At 48.4% G+C, this 20,004-nt stretch overlaps 1 protein-coding gene across 4 annotated transcripts in view; it reads left to right on the forward strand.

Annotated features, from left to right (window-relative positions):
* The first annotated feature begins 52 nt into the window (after positions 1-52).
* The window catches only part of ADAP2 (ArfGAP with dual PH domains 2), a 37,246-nt gene continuing 17,294 nt past the window's right edge, over positions 53-20,004 (forward strand). For 3 of the 4 annotated variants that reach the window (XM_023182859.1, XM_023182860.1, XM_023182861.1), the window contains exons 1-5: positions 53-276; positions 1,123-1,253; positions 5,288-5,379; positions 10,400-10,479; positions 12,708-12,820. In XM_023182859.1, coding sequence (XP_023038627.1) covers positions 183-276; positions 1,123-1,253; positions 5,288-5,379; positions 10,400-10,479; positions 12,708-12,820 — 510 coding nt within the window. In that variant the 5' untranslated portion in view covers positions 53-182. Of the gene's footprint in view, positions 277-1,122; positions 1,254-4,715; positions 4,844-5,287; positions 5,380-10,399; positions 10,480-12,707; positions 12,821-20,004 lie in introns of those variants that run through there. The other variant, XM_023182862.1, reaches the window with a different exon arrangement.

Raw genomic sequence — 20,004 nt, forward strand, 5'->3', positions numbered from 1 at the left:
GGCGGAGCTCGGGGCCGGACTGGACCCGCTGAGGGAGGGGCGGACAGTCCTGACGGGGCGGGGCGGGGCGGGGCTGGCGGCCTCCCGGGCCTGGCTGAGGCGCTGCGGCCGGGTCTCTCTCCACCTGCCGGGCAGAGCGCACGGGCCATGGGCTGAGCCCCGCTGAGCCCGCCGGGCCGGCCATGGGCGACCGCGAGCCCAACAAGAAGCGGCTGCTGGAGCTGCTGCGGGCGCCGGACACAGGCAACGCGCACTGCGCCGACTGCGGGGCGGCAGGTAACGGCGCGGCAGCGCGGGCAGCGCGAGACCCCCGACCGGACCCCTGGCCCATCCGACTCCTCCCCTCGGCACCACCGGGTCCCGCCCTCGGCCCCCGCTGGACCCAGACGTGGGACCTGCGGGCCCAGACCCCTCACACCCACATCGTGAACCTCTCACGCGAGCCCCGAGGGCCGTCTCCGCACCCGGCCCCGGCCCCTCCGAGCCTAGGCTCTGCTCCACTCGCGGGACCAGACGCGGATCTTCCCACGTGCTTGGACCCCGACACGAAAGCTGACAGCCGGGAGCCCTGGCGGTCCCACTCTCTTCCATGGCCAGGCACGCGACCACCCGGGTCCGGGCGCTCGGTGTCTGCGCACCCAGGCGCGCCCCCAGCCCTCGGACTCAGACATCCCAGCTAGGGCTAGAGGTCGGGCCCAGGCCCCCTACCGTCCTGTGCCCCCTGCCCGCTCCCGGACGCCCCCCGAAGGACTCCCCAGCGCCCCACCCCGCTGACGCCGAGGGCCCCTGACAGCCTCCCAACAGCAGCCCCTGCAGCCTCCCTGCAGCTCCGCGCTGAGCCGCTTGGTGCGTCCCCCGCTCTCTCCTCTCCGTTCCCTCTGAGTCCCGTCACTTCCACGTCGCGCCACCTCAGACTCTCTCCCCGGGCCCTGGACTGCTTCCAGGATCTTCACCCCGGTCGCCGCGCAGCGGCCGGCGGGCTAACCAGAAAGTGCAGGCTGGCCGCTTAGTTCTCCTTAGGTGGGAGAAGGGGCGCCCCGCCTGCCCCAAGCGCCCCGATCCCAGCCCTGGTTTTTTCGCCGCGCTTTCCGCTCAGCTCCTCTCCTACCTCTCCCCCTGCAGATCCCGACTGGGCCTCTTACAAGCTGGGGATCTTCATCTGTCTCAACTGCTGCGGTGTCCACCGTAACTTCCCTGACATCAGCAGAGTTAAATCCGTGCGACTTGACTTCTGGGACGACAGTATTGTGGAGGTAGAAAGGCATGCCCGTGGAGAGCCGTGGAACTGCGGAGCTGGAGTGGAGCCAATGGGCAGGGGGCTCCCGTTCTACCAAGCGGGAAACTGAGATCCAGAGAGGGGCAAATCTAGCCAGAGGAAACACAGCCTATAAGATGGCAGCTTAGACAGAGGCCTTGAGTTCAAATTCTGGTTCCATCATGTGCTTACTTTTTTTTTCTTTTTTTTTTGAGACAGAGTCTTACTGTGTTGTCCAGGCTGGAGTGCAGTGGAGCAATCTTGGCTCCCTGCAACTGCCGCCTCCTGGGTTCAAGTAATTCTCCTGCCACAGCTTCTCAAACAGCTGGGATTACAGGCGCGTGCCACCATGCCCGGCTAATTTTTTTGTATTTAGTAGAGATGGTGTTTCACCATGTTGGTCATGCTGGTCTCGAACTCCTGACCTCAGGTGATCCACCACCTCAGCCTCCCAAAGTGCAGGGATTACAGGCCTGAGCCACTGCTCCTGGCCATCATTTGCTTACCTGTAAACTGAGAGACCCTGAGCTAGACACTTAGACCTAGCTGTGGACCCTCAGTTTCCACATCTGTATTCAAGGGATACCACCACCATTTCTCTTTTTTTCTTTCTTCCTTTTTTTTTTTTTTTTTTTTGAGACGGAGTTTCGCTCTTGTCGCCCAGGCTGGAGTGGTGCAATGGCGCAATCTCAGCTCAATGCATCCTCTGCCTCTGGGGTTCAAGCGATTCTCCTGCCTCAGCCTTCTGAGTAGCTGGGATTACAGGCACCCACCACCATGCCCAGCTAATTTTTGTATTAATTTTTAGTAGAGACGGGGGGTTTTGCCATGTTGGTCAGGCTGGTCTCGAACTCCTGACCTTGGGTAATCCACCCACTCGGCCTCCCAAAGTGCTGGGATTACAGGCATGAGCCACTGCGCCTGGCCACCACCACCAATTTCACAGCACTGCTGTGAAGATGATTGTAGGCTCAGTCCAGACACAGAGAAAGTAGTCAGTTAACAGTTGCTGTTGGACGGGTGTGGTGGCTCACACCTATAATCCCAGCATTTTGGAGGCTGAGGCTGGTTGATGGCTTGAGCCTAGAAGTTCAAGGGCAGCCTGGGCAACATGGTGAAGCCTTGTCTTTACAAAAAATATAAAAATTAGCTGGGTGTGGTGGCATGTGCCTGTCATCCCAGATACTTGGGAGGCTGGGGTGGGAAAATCACCTGAGCCTATGAGGGTGTGGCTGCAGTGAGCCAAGATCGCACCACTGCACTCCAGCCTGGGTGAGAGTGAGACCCTGCCTCAAAAAACAAACAAACAAACAAACAAAAAAGTTATGATTAGTGAAGTCTTGCACTGGGGGAAGGGAAATAACCTGATTCGTGGTCTAAAGTCCTCCTCCTTTCCCCCTAGGCAGAAAGAGGACCACTTTGCTCTTCTGCCCTCTGGGGGTGGAAGATACCCTCAGCCTGCATGGGAATTCCATTTTGGTCAGAAAACCTCCAGAGAGCAGGCAGTTTTGCACTGTGCGGGTTGGCTGAGGGTTTCCAGGACTTTTGGGGAAGCAGGCTGACATTTACTGAGTGCCCACTCTGTGCCAGGTACTGTGCTAGACAGCACTGGACTGGAGGCTTTAGTGTGACCTTACTATGTACTGGGTCTTGGGAGAGAACAATGAACAAGAGAAGGTCCTTGGCCATACAGAGCTTACATTCTAGTGCGGGAGAAAGGCTGGAAGCCAGTAAACCAGCACATAAACCTGAAGGATTTTATTTGCACCTTATAACTCCCATATTATATTTTCTCCTTCCTTCCTTCCTTCCTTCCTTCCTTCCTTCCTTCCTTCCTTCCTTCCTTCCTTCCTTCCTTCCTTCCTTCCTTTCTTTCTTTCTTTCTTTCTTTCTTTCTTTCTTTCTTTCTTTCTTTCTTTCTTTCTTTCTTTCTTTCTTTCTTTCTTTCTTTCTTTCTTTCTTTCTTTCCTTTTTTGAGACGGAGTTTCACTCTTGTTGCCCAGGCTGGAGTGCAATGGTGCGATCTTGGATCACTGCAACCTCTGCCTCTGGGGTTCAAGTGATTCTTGTGCCTCAGCCTCCTGAGTAGCTAGGATTATAGGCATGCACCACCATGCTTGGCTAATTTTGCATTTTTAGTAGAATTTTTACTAGAGACAGGGTTTCACTCTGTTGGTCAGGCTGGTCTCAAACTCCTGACCTTAGGTGATCCGCCTGCTTTGGCCTCCCAAAGTGCTGGGATTACAGGCGTGAGCCACCGCGCCCAGCATTTTGTTTTGTTTTGTTTTGTTTTTTGAGATGGCGTCTCACTCTGTCACCCAGGCTGGAGTGCAGTGAGTGGCGCAATCTCAGCTCACTGCAATCTCCACCTCCCGGGTTCAAGTGATTCTCCTGCCTCAGCCTCCTGAGTAGCTGGGATTACAGGCGCCTGCCACCATGCCTGGCTAATTTTTTGTATTTTTAGTAGAGATGGGGTTTCACCATGTTGGCCAGGCTGGTCTCGAACTCCTGACCTGAGGTGATCCACCTGCCTCAGCCTCCCAAAGTGCTGGGATTACAGGCATGAGCCACAGCGCCCAACTCCCTGTTATTTTTTCTCCTCCTCCTCCTCTTCCTCCTTCCTCCTCCTCGTCTTCTTCTTCCCCTCCTCCTCCTCCTCCTTCTTCTTCTTTTTCTTCTTCTTCTTCTTTCTCCTCCTTCTCCTCCTTCTCCTCCTCCTCCTTCTTCTTCTTCTTCTTATTCCTCCTCCTCCTCCTCTTCTTTTCTTTTCTTTCTTTCTTTTTTCTTTCTTTTCTTTTCTTTTTTTTTTTGAGACAGAGTCTTACTCACTCTGTTGCCCAGGTTGGAGTGCAGTGGTGTGATCTTGGCTTACTGCAACCTCCTCCTCCCAGGTTCAAGCAATTCTTGTGCCTCAGCCTCCCGAATAGTTAGGATTACAGGTGTGCACCACCACACCTGGATAATTTATTTATTTATTTGAGACAGAGTCTTGGCTTGAGGGCAGTGACATGCCTAGGCTTGAGGGCAGTGCCACGGTTTTGGCTCATTGCAACCTCTGCCTCCCGGGTTCAAGCAATTATCCTGCCTCACCCTTCTGTGTCCTGGCTAATTTTTGTATTTTTTTAGTAGAGACAAGGTTTCACCATGTTGGTCAGGCTAGTCTCAAACTGCTGACCTCAAGTGATCCCCAGCCTGGGCCTCCCACAGTGCTGGGATTATAGATGTGAGCCACTGTACCTGGCCGTTTTCTTCATTTTTATAGGTGAGATTCTCAGGGTCGCTTATCAAATAAATGGCAGTCAGGATTTGAATCCTGCTCTGTTGGGATCCAAAGCTGGCGATACAGCCTAGCAGCCCCTGCAGAGGAAAAGAGGAGCAATGCTCCTCTCCTGCAAAGGAGATGCCCAAGCCATGTGAATTAAACACCTGGTGTTTCTTCCCACTTCTGCCCTCATATTAGCTATGCCACTGCTGCCAGGGTCACTTTTGGTGCATCAGCCTCTGGGTCTCTTGGGTGCCAAAGGGCCCTACTAATCATCCTGACCTACGCACTCCATGAAGCCAGCACCCACTTCTTCTGTCCTCCAGGTACATTTATCTCCTGTAGACTTTCAGGGCTGCTATGGGTCCTGGCCATCTGTGGAAGGCATGATAGGAAGAATGTGAGCTTTGGAGTCAGGTCTGGGTTCAAATCCCAGTTCTCCACTTATAGTTGTGTTTCCTTGAACAAGTAACCAAACCTGTTTGAGCCTCAGTTGACTCGTCTGTAAAATGGGTACAGTGATATGAAAATGGCTGAGAGGACCCAGTGAGCTGATGTGTGAGTACTGTGGAGTCCTGTGCCCATAGGAGGCATGGTTATATCTGCCTGTGATTGTTACAGGCTGGGGCTTCCCAGCAGTATGGATGACCAAGCTCAGTGGGACATCTTGGAGGCAGTTTCTTCTGACTCAGCCTAAGTCAGCGGCCTCATAGTTTCATTTCACGTTTTGTCAAGGTCTAATATTACCTCAAGTTGCTGTTGTCTTGCAGTTTATGACCCACAATGGAAACCTCCGTGTGAAGGCCAAGTTCGAAGCCAGAGTCCCAGCTTTCTACTACATCCCCCAGGCCAACGACTGCCTGTGAGTGGGTGATTCCTTAGGGACTGGGTAAGGGGGCTGTCCTGGTTCCACCTCCTCCCCCTCTCCATCTTTGATGTCTTTATCTGTGGTGGTCTCTTCTATGGGCCTGGTGTGCAGGTAGATGCAGGAAAGCACTGGATACCATCACACAGAGCACATGGGAAGACTAGTATAAGCCTCTTTCTGCCTCTATTGCTTGGGCGTGTCTCTTCCTTTCTCTGGCTCTCAGTTTCCACAGCTCTTAAATGGAGGATTTTTCTCTATGAGTTCTATGATTTTTCTCTATAATCTCTGCCTGTGACATTCTTGTAGCTTACAGATGGTGACTAACTTGATAGAGGGGATAAACACTAGTATCTTACTAGACCAAGTGTGTTTCAGCTACTTTCTTTAGAGAAATATATCTAGGGCTGGTCAGGCACGGTGGCTCAAGCCTGTAATCCCAGCACTTTGGGAGGCCGAGGCAGGCGGATCACGAGGTCAGGAGATAGAGACCATCCTAGCTAACACGGTGAAACCCTGTCTCTACTAAAAATACAAAAAAAAATTTAGCTGGGTGTGGTGGCAGGCGCCTATAGTCCCAGCTACTGGGAGGCTAAGGCAGGAGAATGGTGTGAACCCAGGAGGCAGAGCTTGCAGTGAGCCGAGATGGCACCACTGCACTCCAGTCTGGGCAACACAGCGAGACTCTGTCTCAAAAAAAAAAAAAAAAAAGTGAGAAATATGTCCAGGGCTCTGCCACCTCAGCTCAGGTTGGCTCTGAACAACTTGCCTGAGCTGTAGATCCCTAAATAATAACCATAAAAATAAGAATAATAGCCATACACAATGGCCAGTGCCTGTAATCCTAGCACTTTGGGAGGCTGAGGTGGGAGGATCGCTTGAAGACAGGAGTTCAATGCCAGCCTGAGTAATATAACAAGACCCTTTCTCTACAAAAAATAAAATAAAATAAACTTAGCCAGGGCATAGTGGCACATGGCTATAGTCTGAGCTACTAAGAAGATTGAGGTAGGGGGATTGCTTGAGCCCAGAGCAGTGAGCTAGGATCACATGTGTCACTGCCCTCTAGTGTGAGTGACAGAGTGAGACCTAGCATTTAAAAAAAAAAAAAAAAAAAGTAGCTACTGGCTGGATGCAGTGGCTCATGCCTGTCATGCCTGTAGTTCCAGCTACTCGGGAGGCTAAGGCACGAGAATTGTTTGAACCTGGAGGCGGAGGGTGCATTGAGCCAAGATCGCTCCACTGCACTCCAGCCTGGGCAACAGAACGAGACTCTGTCTCAAAAAAAAAAAAAAAAAAAAAAAGGCCGGGTGTGGTGGCTCACACCTGTAATCCCAGCACTTTGGGAGGCCAAGGCGGGCAGATCGCTTGAGGCCAGGAGTTCAAGACCAGCCTGGCCAACATAGTGAAACCCCGTCTCTACTAAAAATAAAAAAATTAACTGGGCATGGTGGCGTGTGCCTATAGTCCCAGCTACTCGGGAGGCTAAGGCAGGAGAATCGCTTGAATCCGGGAGGTGGAGGTTGCAGTGAGCAGAGATCACTCTACTGCACTCCAGCTTGGGCAACAGAGTGAGACTTTGTCTCAAAAGAAAAAAAAGCTACTAATATTATTGAGCTTTGCTTAAGTACTAGGTCCTATGCAAAATGCTTATGTGCATGTGTTTGTTTAATTCTCTCAACAACCCTACAAATACTGCTATTATCCTTATGCTATAGATGAAAAAATCTGAGGTTTGTGGAGGCAGAACTGGTCTAGCCTGTCTGACAGCAGGGCCTGTGTGACTGTGTCATGGCATTGGGAGAATTCAATATAAGAGGGGCACTTTGAAGCAGCAGGAGGGTTCAGGTCTCCTGGAGGTGAGGGTTAGTGTGGCACTGGTACCTAGTGGCCCTGGACTTCTGCAGATCTGACTGCCTAAGCCTCAGACTCCTTCCCAGGGACTTAGACTCGCCCCCAGGGCTGCTAGACAGTGCCTTGTGTAAATGGGGAGAAGGAATCCCTTTAGGCTGACCCAGCCTCATAGGGGGTATGTCTGGCAAACAGAAAGCAGCTGCATTTCAGCTGCCAAGCCTCAGCAAGGTAATTTTGGGCAGCACACAGACTATATAACCATATCTAGTGGTCTTGTAATTCCTCAGTGCTTAGACAATTAAGAGCTAGTAACGTACTCTGGAGTGGCTGGAGAAGAACAGCTTTCTACTTGGAAGACCTCAGTTTTGTTTCCCAGCTCTACTGTGACCTAGCTGTGAGGACGTGGGCAAGTCAGCAAATCTCTCTGTCAACATCCTCATCTCTGAAATGTAGACAATGATGCCTGCATCATAGCATAGTTGTAGAGATTACATGAGATAACTTACGTCGAACCTTTCACATGCCACCCGACACGCTGGTTTGAATCCGTTTCACCGTGTCTGCTTCAGAATGCTACCTGTCCATGGCCAGTTGTGGGGTGTGCTGGCTCAACTTGAGAGGGCCTGTCTCATCTTGGCTCGCTGCTGCCACTCTGCCCTTTGCTCCAACCGCTCAGTAAACAGCTGCTCTGTGCTAGGCTTCCTGCCGGCACTACACAGACATTACTCGCCATGACTCCAGCAGCAGCCCTGCACTTTAACCCTTTTTATCTGAGTACTAATGGCTACCTCCAGGACCAAAATGGGTGGCCCTTGGTCTCCATTCCTTCTCTCAGCTCTGATCTTGTGTCCAGGTTTCCACCCTCATGGTGGGCCAGGTGATTCTCCTCAATGATCTGTGGGCTGTGCACTAGGAAGGACTCTCTCTTTCTTTCCTTCTTTCCCTCTTTCCCTCCTTCCCTCTTTCCCTCCTTCCCTCCTTCCCTTCTTCCCTTCTTCCCTCCTTCCTTCCTTCTTTCTTTTATATAGAGACACAGTTTCACTCTGTTGCCCAGGCTGGAGTTCAGTGGCACAATCATGGCTCACTGCAGCCCCGACCTCCTCGGCTCAAGTGCTCCTCCCACCTCAGCCACCCAAGTAGCTGGGACTACAGGTGCATGCCACCACGCCCGGTTAATTTTTGTATTTTTGTGTTTTTATTTTTGTAGAGATGAGGTTTCATCATGTTGCCCAGGCTGGTCTCAAACTCCTGAGCTGAGCTGAAGCCATCTGCCTGCCTTGGCCTCCCAAAGTGCTGGGATTACAGGCATGAGTTACCATGCCCAGCCTGGACTCTTGATTATAAGTATTAGAAACTTTATTTATTTGTGTATTTATTTATTTTTGAGACAAAGTTGTGCTCTTCCACCCAGGCTGGAGTGCAGTGGCATAGTCTCAGCTTACTGCAACCTCTGCCTTGTGGGTTCAAGCAATTCTCCTGTGTCAGCTTCCCAAGTAGCTGGGATTACAGGCACGTGCCACCACGCCCAGCTAATTTCTGTATTTTTGGTAGAGCCGGAGTTTCACTATGTTGGCCGGGCTGGTCTTGAACTGCTGACCTCAAGTGATCTGCCCGCCTTGGCCTCCCAAAGTGCTGGGATTACAAGTGTGAGCCACTGCGCCTGGGCAGAAACCCAATTTAAACCAGCATAAGAAAAAGATGATTTTGTGGGTTCTGGGGATCAGACTACCAGAAGGACAGTGGTGGAGCTGGCCTCAGGAAGGACCGAGTCAGGAGCTCCAACACCTTCAGGTCTCTTACACTCTCTCTGGCTCTCCTTCTCTCAGCCAGGCTTCCTTCACACAGCTGGCAGCAAGGCCACAAGCAGGTGCCAGGCTATACCTTCCAGCGTGGCTCTGGAGAAAGCTCCATCATTGTCTCCTTCACTTTTGACCCTCTCGGTCCACACAGCCCAGAGCAGCAAAGAGCTCTGACCTACCAGGTTGGGCCAGATGCCCAGCTCTAGGTCATTCTTGTGGTTATGGGGTAAGGTCATATACACCTTGGAACATTTCCCTGGAAAAAGTGAGCGGGAACCAAACAATTAAAATAACTTCACTCTCGGCTGCATGGTTTTTCTGCAGGACTCATGGATGACAATTTCTGATTGAGGTCACATTAAACACCTACTATGTGCTGAGTAGGTGCTAGGCCCTTTATATACATTTAAACCTCTCAACAACCCTGAGGGCTAAGTGATTATAACAATAGTGGCCCGTTCCCCAAATTCAGAGAAGTTGGGTAACTTGCTCATGGTCACATGGTGGATAAATGATAGAGTGAGACCAGGTCCCAGGTGGTCGGATCCTAAGACGACTGCTCTGTCCAGTGTAGCCTGCTCAGACTTCATGGGAGCAGGAAGAGGCGCCTGGACTCTCCTGCCTAAGCTCATGAACACGCAGTGGGAGCAGGTGGTGTCGATGGTCCAGGGGAGCCAGTATCTGTTTCATTGACCTAGAGAGCTGATACTGGGATTGGAACAGCTCAGTGGTTCTCATATGGCCCACTGGGAGAAATAATTCCCCCAGAGGACATTTGGCAATGCCTGGAGACATTTTTGGGTACCACAGCTGGGGAGGGGTTCTACTGGCATCTAATGGGTAGAGGCCAGAAATGCTGCTAAACATTCTACGGAGCATGGGACAACCCACAGGACAGCACAACAAGGAATTCTCCAACCCCGAATGTTAATAGTACGGAGGCTGAGGAATCCTAGGTAGCTGGAGCAGGCAGTGAGGCACTGCTGTGATGTACCCACCCTCAACTGCAAGGTCTTGGAAAAGAATGCATCAGTCCAGGCATGGTGGTAATCCCAGCACTTTGGGAGGCTGAGGCAGAAGGATCGCTTGAGCCCTGGAGTACAAGACCAACTTAGGCAGTATAGGGAGACCCCCATCTCTACAAAAATTTAAAAATTAGCCGGGTGTGGTGGCACATGCTTGTGGTCCCAGCTACTTAAGAGGCTGAGGTGGGAGGATCACCTGGGTCTAGGAGATCTAGGCTGCAGTGAGCCATGATCACACCACTGCACTCCAGCCTGGGCAACAGAGTGAGACCCTGTCTCAAAAAAAAAAAAAAAAGAGAATGCATCAAACGCAGCTGACCACAGGCTCTCTCTTTTTAGGGTCTTAAAGGAACAATGGATTCGAGCTAAGTACGAGAGACGGGAATTTACGGCTGACGGGGAAACCATCTCACTCCTAGGTAAAGTTATTTCCACCATCTTTTGAAATCTATGTTTTAATGAGCTCTAGAAAGACAAAGTGCCTAAATATTAGGAGCAGGATCCATCCAAGAGATGCCTGCTGTCCTCACTCTGGCCACAGAGGCCAAGGTGTGGGTTCTTCTGACTTTGAAATAATAACACATCAGCTCATGGGGCTTTATGCTCTGAGTAGCAGAGAAACATGTTTGTCTCAGGTCTTTGCAGGATCACAAGTGTGTACAGACTCTTTTTTTTTTTTTGAGACAGGGTCTTACTCTGTTGTCCAGCCTGGAGTGCAGTGGCACGATCACAGCTCACTGCAGCTTCAATCTCCCAGGCTCACATGATCCTCCCACCTCAGCCTCCCAAATAGCTGGGACTACAGGCGCATGCCAGCAGACCTGGCAAATTTTTGTGAGTTTTTTTTTTTTTTTTTTTGGTAGAGATGGGGTTTCACCATGTTGCCCAGGCTGGTCTTGAACTCCCGAACTCAAGTGATCCTCCCACTTTGGCCTCCCAAAGTGCTGAGATTACAGGCGTGAGCCACTGTGCCCAGCCAGACTCTTTTTCTTTTCTTTCTTTCTTTTTTTTTTTTTTTTTTGAGATGGAGTCATGCTCTTGTTGCCCAGGGTGGAGTGCAGTGGCATGATCTTAGCTCACTGCAGCCTCTGCCTCCCGGATTCAAATGATTCTCCTGCCTCAACCTCCTGAGTAGCTGGAATTACAGCATCATGCTTGACTAGTTTTTGTATTTTTAGTAGAAATGGGGTTTCACCATGTTGGCCAGGCTGGTCTTGAACTCCTGACCTCATGATCTGCCCACCTCAGCCTCCCAAAGTTCTGGGATTACAGGTGTGAGCCACCGCGCCCAGTGTCAGACTCTTAATATAAATTGCAGGAAGACTCCTCCACTGGATAAACCAATTAGGAAAAGATGTCCCTGCTCCTGGTGAACTTTGTTCCTAGTGCAGCTCAAGCCTTGGTGAGGAGCATGGGCTTAAATCCAGCCTCCCTTTCGACCATTGTGCAGGGAACAACCTCTTCTGTGGCCTTGGATCTGTGGCAGTTTCACCCCTCCTGTCCTGAGTCCAAGCTGACTCTGACCCAGACAGTAAAGTATACAAAACCGTTCTTAGAGGGCCAGAGGCAGTGCTCAGCTCTCCTGGCTACCAGGACCACAGATGATTCTATTTATTATGTATTTATTTATTGAGTCAGAGTCTCACTCCGTTACCCAGGCTGGAGTGCAGTGGCATGATCTCGGCTCACTGCAACTTCCACATCCCAGGTTCAAGTGATTCTCGTACCTCAGTCTCCCGAGTAGCTGGGAACAGGCACGCACCACCACACCTGGCTAATTTTTATATTTTTAGGAGAGACAGGGTTTTGCCATGTTGGCCAGGCTGATCTCGAATTCCGACTTCAAATGATCTGTCTGTCTTGGCCTCCCAAAGTGTCAAGATTACAGGCGTGAGCCGTTGCACCCAGCCCATAAATTATTCTTCAAACCAGCAGATGCCTGGAGGGCACTCATTGTTTCTTTCTTTTCTTTTTTTTTTTCCGAGATGGAGTCTCACTCTGTCACCCAGACTGGAGTGCAGTGGCGCAATCTTGGCTCACTGCAATCTCCCCCTCCCGGGTTCAAGTGATTCTCCTGCCTCAGTCTCCTGAGTAGCTGGGATTACAGGCATGTACCACCAAGCCCAGCTAATTTTTGTATTTTTAGTAGAGACGGGGTTTCATCATGTTGGTCAGGCTGGTCTTGAACTCCTGACTTCGTGATCCGTCCGCCTCGGCCTCCCAAAGTGCTGGGATTACAGGGGTGAGCCACCGCCCGGCCTTATTTCTAAAGTCTCATTAGGTTGATGTCAACGAGAAGTTAGGCAGGACCATATGTATTGAGTATGTATTTAGGTGTCTTTCAGAATCAGTCCAGTAACTCAGGACTTTGTCTTCTTAAGGGTCTTCTTATGAGACAGCCTGATACACAGAAGTTCAAGGAAGGAAGGTTTTAGGCAGGGGAAGTGCCCCTGAAGTGAGAAGACATCACAAAATTGGCCCCAGATGGGATCCTCGTGTACTGCAGCTGAAATAGGGAAGTTTGAGTGGAGATATTTTGGCAGCAGATGGAAGGCTCATTCCACCCTTGAGAACCTCAGAGATTCCTGAGCTGCTTGTGCATCTTAAGGTCACATGTGTTCACTCTTTGTCATCCTTGCTGCTTAAGGTAACCGAGAAGGATTCCTGTGGAAGCGAGGAAGGGACAACTCACAGTTTCTGAGAAGGAGGTTTGTACTTCTGGCAAGAGAAGGCCTCCTGAAGTACTACACAAAAGAAGGGGTAAGATGCCAGACCAACGAGAGCAGGTGCCTTCCTGAGCACTCTCACTCAACTAAGGTCTACATTCTAATCAGTGGTGCCTTTTCTTGTAGATAATCTCAGCCCCTGAGAGTTAGGCACAACATTTGGCTACTTTTCCTTGGTTATACAGTAAACCAGCCCACTAAAAATCACAATTTCTGTCCACCTAGAATTGGCTTAGACAGGTCCATGTTTAAGCCTTTGATGACCACTTGGTTTTGCTTCATTTATTCATTCACTTAAGAAACATTCATTGAGTATTTACTGTGTGCTAGACATTATTCTAGGCACTGAGGATACAGCAGGGAACTGAACAAAACTCTTGTTCTCAGGGAGCTTTCAGTCTAGTGAAAGGAAAGAACTCCATAATCAAAACATCAATATATAATATACCAGGAGGCAATAGTTTTATAAAGTAAAATAGAAGTGGCTGCACACAGTAGCTCACACCTGTAATCCTAGCACTTTAGGAAGAGGTTGAGGCAGGGGGATTTCTTGAGTTCAGGAGTTTGAGATCAGCCTGGGCAACATGGTGAAACCCCATCTCTACAAAAAATACAAACATTAGCTGGGTCAAGCACATGCACTTTTGTATGGTGGCGCATGCCTGTAGTCCCAGCTACTAGGGAGTCTGAGGTGGGAGAATTGCTTGAGCATGGGAGGTCGAGGCTGCATTGAGCTGAGACTGTGCCACTGTACTCTAGCTTGGGTGACAGAGTGAGACCGTGTCTCAAAAAAAAAAAAAAAAAAAAAAAGGTAAAAAAGCAGAGAGTGAGAAGATAGAGAACAATGAAAGTGTGTCAGGGAGTCAGGGAGTGCTGCCGCAGAGTGATCACGGAAGGCCTCTCTGGTGACATTTGAACAGATAACTGAACAAATGTGAGCATTGAGTGACATGGCTCTGTGGAGGAAGAGTAGAAGTGGGAGCAACAGTATGTGCAGAAGCCCTGAGCACATGTATGGTCAAACACCTACACCTTTGTACCGATTTGAGAAAGATGATCCCTGCAAGAGGGTGCAGCCCCTGGGGCCCAGTCTCAAAAATCAGAAGCCTGGTTTGCAGTTACCAGTCAGCTAGGAGCTTTTTACACAGTGCACAAACTACTTAACCATAAGCTGCAGCCCCGGCGCTGAGCTAGAAGTGTGTTTGTTGGGTATAGGGCATCAAGGAGGGCAGAGTAACTTGTGTAGAGTGAGCAAGGAAAAGGGTGGAGGGAGATGAAGTCACATGGTGGAGGGCCTTGTAGGTCACAGCAAGACGGGATTTCTTTTGGTGACAGTTTATTGAGATATAATTCACATACCATATAATTCACCCATTTAAAGTATGCAGTCAATTGACTTTTAGTATATTCACAGAGTAGTACAACTATCACCACAATTCAGTTAAAAACTTTAAACCCCTTATCCCTTAGCTATAATCCCCTGCCTCACCCCACCACTAGCTCTAGGCAACCAACAACCTACTTTCTATCTCTATGGATTTGCCTAATCTGGTTTATTTTATTTTATTTTATTATTTTATTTTATTTATTTTTTTAGAGACAGGGTCTTCCTCTGTTGACCAGGAACATTCATAGTGGTACATTCATAGCTCACTGCAACCTTAAATTATTGGCTTCAAGTTCTCCTCCTGCTCCGGGCTCTCAAAGCACTGGGATTGCAGATGCATACCACTCCACCCAGCTAATTTTTATTTACTTATTTATTTTTGTAGAGATAGGGTTTTGCTTTGTTGCCTAGGCTGTTCTCAAACTCCTGGCTTCAAGCAATCCTCCGCCTCAGCCTCCCAAAGTACTAGGATTATAGGTGTGAGCCGCTGCACCAGGCCCATATCTGTTTTTTTATTATAGCCATCTTCGTTGGTATGAAGTCGTATCTCACTGTGGTTTTGACTGGTGTTTCCCACATGGAAAATGATGTTGAGCATCTTTTTAATGTGCTTATTGGCCATTTGTATATCTTATTTGTAGAAATGTCTATTCAGGTCCTTTCCCCATATTGGTCGGGCGCGGTGGCTCATGCCTGTAATTCCAGCACTTTTGGAGGCTGAAGTGGGTAGATCACGAGGTCAGGAGATCGAGACTGTCCTAGCCACCACAGATCTTTTCCCCATATTTTAATTAGGTTATTTGCCTTTTTATTATTAAATTGTAATAGTTCTTTATATATTCTAGATGCAAGTCACTTACACACGTATGATTTGCAAAAATTTGGGCTTTTGGATTTTACTGAGTGAGATGGGAAACAATTGGAGGATTTTGAGCTGAGAAGTGATATTATTTGACTTAAGCTTTTGATTGATTAATTGATTGATTTGAGATGGAGTCTCGCTCTGTCGCCTAGTGCAGAGTGCAGTGGCGCGATCTCGGCTCATTGCAACCTCTGCCTCCCGGGTTCAAGCAATTCTTTGCCTCAGCCTCTTGAGTAGCTGGGATTACAGGCGCCCGCCACCATGCCCGGCTAGTTTTTGTATTTTTAGTACACAGGGTTCCACCATCTTGGCCAGGCTGGTCTTGAATTCTTGACCTTGTGATCCACCCGCCTTACCCTCCCAAAGTGCTGGGATTACAGGCGTGAGCCACCGTGCCCGGCCTATTTATTTATTTTTTGAGATGGGATTTCACTCTGTCGCTCAGATTGGAGTGCAATGGTGTGATCTCTGCTCACTGTGACCTCCGCCTTCTGGGTTCAAGTGATTCTCCTGCCTCAACCTCCCCAGTAGCTGGGACTACAGGCGTGCACCACCACACCTGGCTAATTTTTGTATTTTTAGTAGAGACAGGGTTTCACCATGTTTACCAGGCTGATTTAGAACTCCTGACCTCATGTGATCTGCCTGCCTCAGCCTCCCAAAATGCTGGGATTACAGGCATGAGCCACTGTGCCCAGCCTGACTTAAGCTTTTTATTTATTTTATTTTATTTTATTTTTTTTGAGACGGAGTCTTGCTCTGTCGCCCGGGCTGGAGTGCAGTGGCCGGATCTCAGCTCACTGCAAGCTCTGCCTCCCAGGTTTACGCCATTCTCCTGCCTCAGCCTCCCGAGTAGCTGGGACTACAGGCGCCCACCACCTTGCCCGGCTAGTTTTTTTTTTTGTATTTTTTTAGTAGAGACGGGGTTTCACCATGTTAGCCAGGATGGTCTCGATCTCCTGACCTCGTGATCAGCCCGTCTCGGCCTCCAAAAGTGCTGGGATTACAGGCTTGAGCCACCGCGCCCGGCTGGCAGCTGCTAGGGTGAGTAGGAAGGAAGGAGGCCAGAGTGGAGGCAGAGAAATTAGTCAGGAAGCTATTGCAGTAACCCACATGAAGAAGAGTGGTGGATCTGACGAGGGTGGTTAGAAGTGGTCAGATTCTGGATATATTTTGGAAGTAGAGGCAATAGAATGTATTGAAGGATTGGATGTGGGGTGTGAGAGTAAGAGGAATCAAGGATGATTCCCAGATTTTTGCTCTACAAAACTACAGGAATAGATTTGCTATTTACTAAGGTGGCAAAGACTTAGACCCCTAAGGAGATGCTCAAAAGTCCTTTTTATTTTGAGATGCCTATTAGTCATCCAGTAGAGACATGGGTAAAGAAGTTGGATGTATGTTTCCTGAATTCTAAATCCAAGTGACAGAAGTTGGATGTATGATTTGGAGGCTTGGAGAGAGTTTGGAACTGGAGTCGTCAGCATGTAGACTGGTTTAGTAATGGGACTGGCTAGGATCACCTCAGCAGGAAAAAGGTGTTCAAGGACTGAGTATTTTGGTTATTTGTTGCTGAGTAACAAACCATCCTAAAACTTAATGGCTTAAAATATCAATTTACTATTTCTCACAGTCCCATGGGTCAGGAATTTGAGCAGGCCTCGGCTGTTCTGGTGTACTCCACATGGCATCAGCTGGGCTACTCTGCTGCCCTTAGCTGGCCAGAGATCCAAAGAAGCTTTCACTAATGTCTGGTGCCTTGGTGTGCTCTATATGGTTGCTTTCTCTTCCTCATTCAGGAGTCTAGCTCAAGCTTTCTTGTGGTTTGGCTGCTGACTTCCCTAAACAAAAGTGGATGCTAGCAGACCTCTGGAAGGCTAACCAGGAGCTGCATTCTATTGGTCAAAGCAAGTCATGCAACAAGCCCTGATTCAAGGGGAGGGGAAATAGATTCAACCTCTTCATGGATAGAGTGTAATATACACACTGGGAGGGAAAGACTTGGTGAACGCCATCTTTGGAGACCATCTAGCCCATTGAGCCCTGGGGCATTCCAGTATTTAAAGGACAGAAAGATAAGAAGTTTTCAGCAAAGAGAATGTGAAATTGTGGCCAACAAAGTAAGCGAAGGATAAGCTCTGAGCACTTTAGCCTTCACCTTACTCTATTTCCTATATGTAGAATTATTATATATTTCCCCTGTTGCTTTTCTAAGCAGACCAGAGTAATGCTAAAAGGTCTGTCTATGGGGAGGAGAAGGGAGGATGAAGAGAAGTGGGTTAAAGGGTACAAACATATTGTAAGATGGAAGGAGTAAATTTAATATTTGATGCCAGAGTGGGATAACTATACTTAACAAAAATCCTCAGGTGACCAACACCCTAAATATCCTGACTTGATCACTACACATTATATGCATGTAGCAAAATTTCACATGTACCCCATAAATTTGCACAAATAACAATAAAAAAATCTGTCCAATGTGGCCACAGTCTAGGACCAAGTGAAAAATGTTAAGGGCTAAAGAATCTTTACCTTCCAAGTTAGAGGAAGAATTTTTTCTCAGTCTTCAATGTAAAGCACTGAAGAATGTGGCTTTTTCAACATTTTTGCTGAAATGGTACAAAAGGCAGGAAGAGAAAGTGCTACTGCAGTTAGGAAAGGTCACCAAACCCCAGCAGCTGCTGTGAGTTGGCCTCTCGGACAGGGCCTCATCACTGGTTGAAAAAAGTTGATCTGGTTTTCAGTCCTACACCAGTTTAGTCCAGAATAGTCCAAAAATAGGATAGGCTCCCTGTGTTCTTATTTATTTATTTCCCAGAGTGGATATTTTAAAATCATAAAGGTAACTAATTTTAAGGTGAAACTTTTGGATAATACAAAAAAGGAAATGAAGTATAAAGAAAGTGAAACTCAAAAAAAAAAAAAAAAAAAAAAAAAAAGCCTGAAGCTCTATACAGAGCACTTAAAAAAGTCCTTGGAGGCCAGGCTCGGTAGCTCACACCTGTAATTCCAGCACTTTGAGAGACTGAGTCAATTGGATCAATTGAGGTCCGGAGTTCATGAGCAGCCTGGCCAACATGGCGAAACTCCATCTCTACTAAAAATACAAAGCTTTGCTGGGTGTGGTGGTGCATGTCTGTAATCCCAGCTACTGGAGAACCTGAGGCACAAGAATTGCTTGAACCTGGGAGGCTGGAGGTTGTGGTGAGCTAAGATTGCATCACTGCACTCCAGCCTGGGTGAAAGAGCAAGACTCCATTTGAAAAAAAAAAAAAAATTGGCTGGGGGCAGTGGCTCGCACCTGTAATCCCAGCACTTTGGGAGGTCAAGGCGGGCAGATCATGAGGTCAGGAGATCGAGACCATCTTGGCTAACATGGTGAAACCCTGTCACTACTAAAAATACAAAAAATTAGCTGGGCGTGGTGGTGGGCGCCTGTAGTCCCAGCTATTCTGGAGGCTGAGGCAGGAGAATGACGTGAACCCAGGAGGCGGAGCTTGCAGTGAGCAGAGATTGCACCACTGCACTCTAGCCTGGGTGACAGAGCAAGACTCTGTCTCAAAATAAATAAATAAAAATAATAATAAAAATAAACAAATAAAAATATAAACTTTATTTCTCAACATAAGCTCCATCAAGGTCAAGACACTTTTATAAGTGATGACACCAGCCATTTAGTCCACCCCAAGCAATTGAGGGTCCTGGAAATTTAACCATGCCAATGCAGTCTTTTTTACATTTTGTTTTTTATGCTGTTGTTTGAGACAGGGTCTTGCTGTTTTACCAAGGCTGGAGTGCAGTGGTACAATTCTAGCTCACAGCAGCCTCAACCTCCCAGGCTCAAGCGATCCTTCCAACTCAGCCTCCTGAGTAGCTGGGATTTCAGGCACACACCACCATGCCTGGCTAATTTTTGTATTTTTTGGCAGAGACAGGGTTTCGTCATGTTGCCCAGGTTAGTCTTGAACTCCTGAACTCAAGCAATCTACCAACCTTAGCCTCCCAAAGTGCTAGGATAACAGACATGAGCCACCACGCCTGGCCTTTTTTTTTTTTTTTTTTTTAACACTTTTACCTGAAGAAAGTTTGGTTCCCTTTACACATTTTGTTTTTTTTGTTTTTTTTTTTGAGATGAGGTCTCGCTTCGTCACCCAGGCTGGAGTACAGTGGCATAATCTTGGCTCACTGCAACCTTTGCCTCCCAGGTTCAAGTGATTGTCCTGCCTCAGCCTCCCCAGCAGCTGGGATTATAGGCATCCGCCACCACGCTGTGCTAATTTTTGTATTTTTAGTAGAGACGGGGTTTCACCATGTTGGCCAGGCTGGACTTAAACTCCTGACCTCAAGTGATTCACCCACCTCGGCCTCCCAGAGTGCTGGGATTACAGGCATGAGCCACCACACTCGGCCGCCTTTACAGATTTTTTAAGACTAGAAAACGAAAAAAAGTTAGAAGAAGCCAAATTTGGACGGTAAGATGGATGCATAATGACTTCCCATTGAAACTCTCACAAAATTGCCCTTGTTTGATGAGAGAAATGTAGCTGAAGCATTGTTGTGGGGGAGAAGGACTCTGGTGAAGCTTTCTCAGATGTTTTTCTGCTGAAGCTTTGGCTAACTTTCTCAAAACACTCTCATAATGAGCAGATGTTATTGTTCTTTGGCCCTCTAGAAAGTCAACAAGCAAAATGCCTTGAGCATCCCCCAGAAAACTGTTGCCATGGCCTTTGTTCTTGACTGGTCTGCTTTTGCTATGACAGGACCATTTCCACCTCTCAGTAACCATTCTTTGATTGTGCTTTGTCTTCAGGATCATACTGGTAAAGCCATTTTTCATCTCCTGTTACAATTCTTCAAAGAAATGCCTCAGGATCTTGATCTCACTTGTTTACAATTTCCATTGAAAACTCTGCTCTTGTCTGCAACTGATCTGGGTGCAATGGCATTGGCACCCATTGAGTGGAAA

This window comes from Piliocolobus tephrosceles, chromosome 16 (genome assembly GCF_002776525.5).
Source record: "Piliocolobus tephrosceles isolate RC106 chromosome 16, ASM277652v3, whole genome shotgun sequence".
Lineage (NCBI taxonomy): Eukaryota > Metazoa > Chordata > Mammalia > Primates > Cercopithecidae > Piliocolobus > Piliocolobus tephrosceles.